Genomic DNA, 6,000 nt, shown 5'->3' on the forward strand with positions numbered 1-6,000 from the left:
ACAGATCCCATCATCGTCAGCTGGAATGTTCTTTGGATCTATAGGCATAATAGCTGATTTTGTCCAATTTATGGACAATCCATAGAATGCGGGAAAAGTTTTTATAACTGCCATGACTTCAGGAAGAGTATGTTCAGCATCAGACATAAATAACAATATGTCATCCTCGTTGACATTGCACGGCCATATAATAGACCCATGCATTCGGTAGGGCCAAACCTCTCATCTTTTGGAAGTTGCAGTTTCTCTAATTTAATCTTAGGAACCCCCCGTTTCCACACTAAATCTCTAAAAAGGTTATGCAGCCTTCGGAACCAATGCTTTGGGATCCAGACATAAATAACAATATGTCATCTTCAAAGAGAAGAACAGATATAATATTGGTATAAACACTGCTTGTAAAGAATAAAAGTGCACCTGTCATCTGATTGAATTACAGCAGTTTTTGGTGTCTTTCGATGATTCATACGTGACGGATGTTCATCACTTTGGCTGCTTTTTATCATAACACATTTTATACTCTTCCTATTGTTTATAACAGAAGAAAATACATCAGAAGAGGAAGCTTACACTGTTGCATTACCAGAACAAGAGCAATCCGAGGAGAAAACAGGTAAAGGTTGCACATATGGTGACTATCACAAACCAAAATCGAATGCATCACATGAAATGCAATATCACCGAACAGAAAAGCAAATTTAAAACGTAACTTTTAATGAAAACATTCAATAAAATAGAATACAGAAATATGTCAGATAGGATAAATATACTACTCGCCTCAGGTCCAACTTTTCATTTCGGTGGGCTTTAGGCTCCATCACCTTCCTAGGAATTAAACTCCCTAATGATTTAGGACAGGTCTTCAAGTTAAATTTCCCTCACCACCCGCAGAACCTAAAGGCAGTCTTGTCCAGGTGGTCTAATGGGTTGGAAGAGTGGGCATCCTTACAATTTATGTCCTCTCCAGAATTCTGTACCCACTGCAGGCCCTCCCAATTGCTATTCCACTAACCTTCTTTAACCCCTTATGGACGCAGACAATTTTTGTTTTTTAATTTTAAATTTTGCCTTCCCGCCTTCCAAAAACCATAACTTTTTTATTTTTACGTGGACAAAGCCATATGAGGGCTTGTTTTTTGTGGGACGAGTTGTAGTTTTTTATGGCACCATATATTGTACCACATAATGTATTGGGAAGCTGAAAAAAAATTATTTGTGGGGTGAAATGGGCAAAAAACAGCGATTATCCCATTTTTGGGGGTTTTTTTTTTCACATTATTCTATGGGTTGATACAATTACACCGATACCAAATTTATATATTTTTTTTAAATGTTTTACCACTTTTAGAAAAAATAAAGATTTGCTTAAAAAATATATATATTTATGCAACCATATTCTGAGAGCCATAACTTTTTTAATTTTCTGTCAATTGAGCGATGTGAGGACTTATATTTTGCGGGGCAAGCTATAGTTTTTATCAATACCATTTTGGGTATACTATAAAAGGTGAACAAAAAACAGCACTAATGTATTGCAGTATATCGTGATACGGACAGTCTCCTTGGAAGTTCTGCCAGAGGCAGGGCTTCAAAGGAGTACAAAGATGGCAGACCTGGGGGCCTTCATTAGGCCCCTAGGCTGCCATGACGACCATATGCACCCCGCGATCGCGTAGTGGGGAGGAGCTGATGGCACATTGGAGGGGGCTGCCCCCCTGATTCGAACTATTTAAATACCATGGTCGCGATCGATCGTGGCATTTGATGTGTTAACGGGCGGAGTCAAAGTGATCTTTGATCCCGCCTGTTGCAGTGAGGTGTCAGCTGTATTACACAGCCATCACCCGCTAAGTATGGAGCGCGCTCAGCCCGTGAGACCGCTCCATAATTCCCCTTAAATGGCTGCTACGTACTTGTACGTGTCATGTCGTTAAGGAGGTTTGTAAGTTGTTTATGACCTTTGGGTGGCAAAATGACCCAGATTAGCCCGGCAAATACTGACGTGGCCGAAACTCCATGGTGAAATAGCACTACCCGATGTGGAGTGCTATTACGTTGCCATCCATCTCATATGGATAGGGGATTGGTGCAGGCACTCAAGATTGAAGGCGTGTGTCTTGGGGATACATGCTGCCTCATATATCCCCCAGCCTCCCGTGGGTTGAGTGACAGTGAAGACACAACCTATTCTGAGCCCCACTCCTCACTTTGGGCGCTGATATTTTATCCATGGCCTCGGTGTCTCCTCGGATTCCCACACTGCTCTCAGTTCCTAGAAATCCTGACTTTGGTCCATGGTTGGAAGACCAGACTTTTATATTTTGTATCTGTGGCAACCGCTTCAGGGTGTGCCACCTGGTGGAATGCGTGGAGTAGGCAGGGGAAACATCCCTCACAAACCCTACTAACCTACTTACCCTGTCACAATGGCAAATGCACCAATTGTCATGTCCTTTCTCTGTTTGCAGTGCGGATTGGAGGAAGGCACAATCTTCCACATCTCCTGTTTCAAGATCAGGCCCTTCTGGAATGAGATTAGGGAGATTTCTTCCTCCATCACCAGTTGGTGCTTACCTGAAGAGCCGGCTTTATATTTGCTACGCCATTCTTAGGTGGCCCTTTCAGATATAGAAAATCCCTCCTTAGACATCTATTCAAGGCAGCAAAGGCCTGTATTCCAGTGCACTGGGGGTCCTCTGAGTCATAGCTACTGTGACGCAGGGGTTTGGGAGAATTAAATATATGCGATTACAAGACCTCATGTAGACTGCGACTGCACAGGCTCCCCAGTTCAACAAAACGTCATCTTACTGGAATGAGTTCACCTGCTCCTTGCATCACATAGTGAGCCTGACAATTTTCTGTCTCCATGATGATAAGGTTGTATGACCTCTGGTGCTCAGTAGGCCGCTAAGTGATGGTGTACGCCATTGTTACTTATTGTTAACGGATTGCAGATTTTCGTATATTTTTCTTATTAATTCAGGGTTGACTGATAGCATGTAATGGCGAGATATAGCCCGAACACACGTTATGAACTTCTGCCTCTAGACCTTGTCACCAGGGGCCGAACTTGTTATGTTTCCACCTGTATGCTACTGTATCTATGTTGACTGCCTCTCATATTATTTTCTTTTGATCCAGTCTGCTTGATGTACCAAATGTACCTTTGACCCTAAGGTTATTACTGTTCTTGTTACCTCCTTTGGGGGAAAGAAGGTAACAAGAACAGTAAGAACCTTAGGGTCAAAGGAACATTTGGTACATCAAACCCTACTATACTCCCTTCCCATTTTGTAAAACCCTTCTCCTTCAAAAAAACAAACTTTAAAAAGTTTTAATATAGTGTATATACTGGTAGACAAATACAACATTCAGGTATAATTAGAACGCTCAATTTGTCCCTCTTTTTTTTCACACTATACACCCTCTGAAGCTAAACAGAGTAGCCACCCCAGGGTTATTGTGAAGCATATAGTGCTTCATTTTGCTGACTAGAATATGCTGCTGCCTACTGGTTGAGGTCTACCAGACCCAGTGTACACAGGGGGACAGTTTACCCTACTATCTTTATATTTACATAAAAAAGTGGAGTAACTTTATAAATACACTTCATTGTGTATCTTGTACTGAGCCTGACTTGCAATCTGTTTTATAAACTAGAGCTGCAATCATGCTTCTATAGGTTTAAGAGATCACTCAACATCTCCTGCTTGTTCAATGTCTGCACAGAGATTTCTTTGGTGATTTCAGTTTAAAGAAGTGTAGCCCGTACACAATGCACTGTACAGTAATTTGATGAGTACATATAACTCTCCCACAACATTATAGGAGCTCAGATAAGCTGTTAGGCTTGTGCCCTGACCACAAGCTTACTGACTGTTTCCAATTACCACCAACATAATAATTAGCTTAGAACAGCTTATGCTCTATTAACATCAGGTTCGCGGCTTACAAACGGTGAATAAATTTTTTCAGAAAGCATGACTCAAGAAAACAAATACCTAACTATCCCTTTTATTTACACAGAGGAAGAGTTGCCTATACACCAACCAGAGGACTCCTATTATTCATATGAGTATGATACAGATCCATATGCTGTTGATAGTGATGATAGCATTGACCTTGCCATGGAGCTCACAACTGTTTCTAACTTGGCTGAGGATGCAGACAAAGTGGATACATCATCGATCACAGAATGGTAACCACGTGTTTGCAACAATCTAGTGCACTACTTCTTTGCTCTAGATCTAGTAATAGTCTCAAAGTATAAGCAATGGATTTTCATTGGAATATTTACTCTAGAACACTTAGGCTGGGTTCACACGACCTATTTTCAGACGTAAACGAGGCGTATTATGCCTCGTTTTACTTCTGAAAATAGGGCTACAATACGTCGGCAAACATCTGCCCATTCATTTGAATGGGTTTACCGACGTATTGTGCAGACGACCTGTAATTTACGCGTCGTCGCTTGACAGCTGTCAAACGAAGACGCGTAAATTGACTGCCTCGGCAAAGAAGTGCAGGGCACTTTTTTGCAACGTAATTTGAGCCGTTCTTCATTGAACTCAATGAAGAGCAGCTCAAGATATACGAGCGTCACAGACGCCTCGTATATTACGAGGAGGAGCATTTACGGCTGAAACGACGAGCTGTTTTCTTCTGAAAACAGGCTGTCATTTCAGCCGTAAAAGCCAGCTAGCGTGTGAACATACCTTTACATGAAACAAAACATTGTGTTACTTAGTTTTTGCAACTTATTTGGTTTTCACTCTCCTGTTTTTTTTCCATACAGAAAATGAATTGCCAAGAAAATATCAAACAATGGACAAGGACTGTTTTCATTTGTAAAAATGATGGTATCCCGAGCGTACAGCAAATAGAAGTTATCTAGCTGGTTATAAAACACTATTTGGTATTCTCTAACTTTCCCTTAACCAGCTTGGTGTCCTTTTATTTTTTCTGTTTTGTTTGTTTTTATAGTATAAAGTTTCACCAACAATGGAGATGTAACAAAGATAGAACATTTTGGAAGTGAGACGCATAAAATTCTCCCTGCCAACAACCAAGAAACCTTGAGTTAAAAGCAGATCTCTACTGACTCCACTAACTCCATCATATTTTCCCTCCCCAGAATCTAACTTTATAAGCTTCCTGTTTAAGCTGTAATGTGTTCCAGCAAACACATCAGAGCTTTCTCGGCAGGACAACCACCTGCATGAATTGCAGGAGGAAATTATGTCACCCCCAATGAAAAGACGCCTCGAATCCCATATAGGTCCCAGCTTCATCATCTGTTAAACATAGCTTTGCTTCTCTCTTGTCGCAGTGTTGGTTGCATTTGTAGGTTTGTTTCACTTTTCGTTGTTTATGAAAGCAGTGTGCAGATTATATGCATCTATTACTCCAGATCTCTGCGGATCAATGACATCAAGGTTCCAGTCCAGTATAAGGCAGTTCATACTTTGCATTTTGATGCCTTGTTAGCCAAAGTGGTGTAGCTTTATGTGTCTCTTCTTTAAGTGCATGCAAAAACTGCATTACAATTCATAGTATAATCTAGGCCTATGGGTATTTAGAGATACACTGGGTCTTATATATATCAAAATGGCTGTTGAAGATACTATTTTTTGCATTAAAAGTGTAACTAAACGTTTGGCAAACTTCTGATTGGTCATAGTGACATGTCAGAAGTTTTGATTGGTGGGGGTCCGAGCACTGAGACCCCCACCAATCGCTAAAACGAATCGGCAGAAGCCCTTGTGTGAGCGCTCAGCCGCTTTTTTTCTGTTCGGCTTTTTCCAGAAATTAATGTAGTGGAGTACGGGCTCAATAGAAAGTCTATGAGCCCGTACTCTGATACATCGACCGGAAAGCCGAACAGAAACGAAGTGGCTGAGCGCTCACACGAGGACTTCTGCCGGTTCGTTTTAGTGATTGGTGGGGGTCTCCGTGCTCGGACCCAATCAACATTTCTGACATGTCACTATGACCGAT

The 6,000-nt window shown here is 41.3% G+C and overlaps 1 protein-coding gene across 1 annotated transcript in view; it reads left to right on the plus strand.

The window, feature by feature from the left end:
* The window catches only part of CPAMD8 (C3 and PZP like alpha-2-macroglobulin domain containing 8), a 112,045-nt gene extending 106,372 nt beyond the window's left edge, over positions 1–5,673 (plus strand). Inside the window, exons 41-43 of the mRNA XM_075825316.1 lie at positions 542–613; positions 4,030–4,201; positions 4,799–5,673. Coding sequence (XP_075681431.1) covers positions 542–613; positions 4,030–4,201; position 4,799 — 245 coding nt within the window. The 3' untranslated portion in view covers positions 4,800–5,673. The remainder of the gene's footprint in view (positions 1–541; positions 614–4,029; positions 4,202–4,798) is intronic.
* The last annotated feature ends 327 nt before the right edge of the window (positions 5,674–6,000 follow it).

Source organism: Rhinoderma darwinii, chromosome 1, assembly GCF_050947455.1.
Source record: "Rhinoderma darwinii isolate aRhiDar2 chromosome 1, aRhiDar2.hap1, whole genome shotgun sequence".
Classification (NCBI taxonomy): domain Eukaryota; kingdom Metazoa; phylum Chordata; class Amphibia; order Anura; family Rhinodermatidae; genus Rhinoderma; species Rhinoderma darwinii.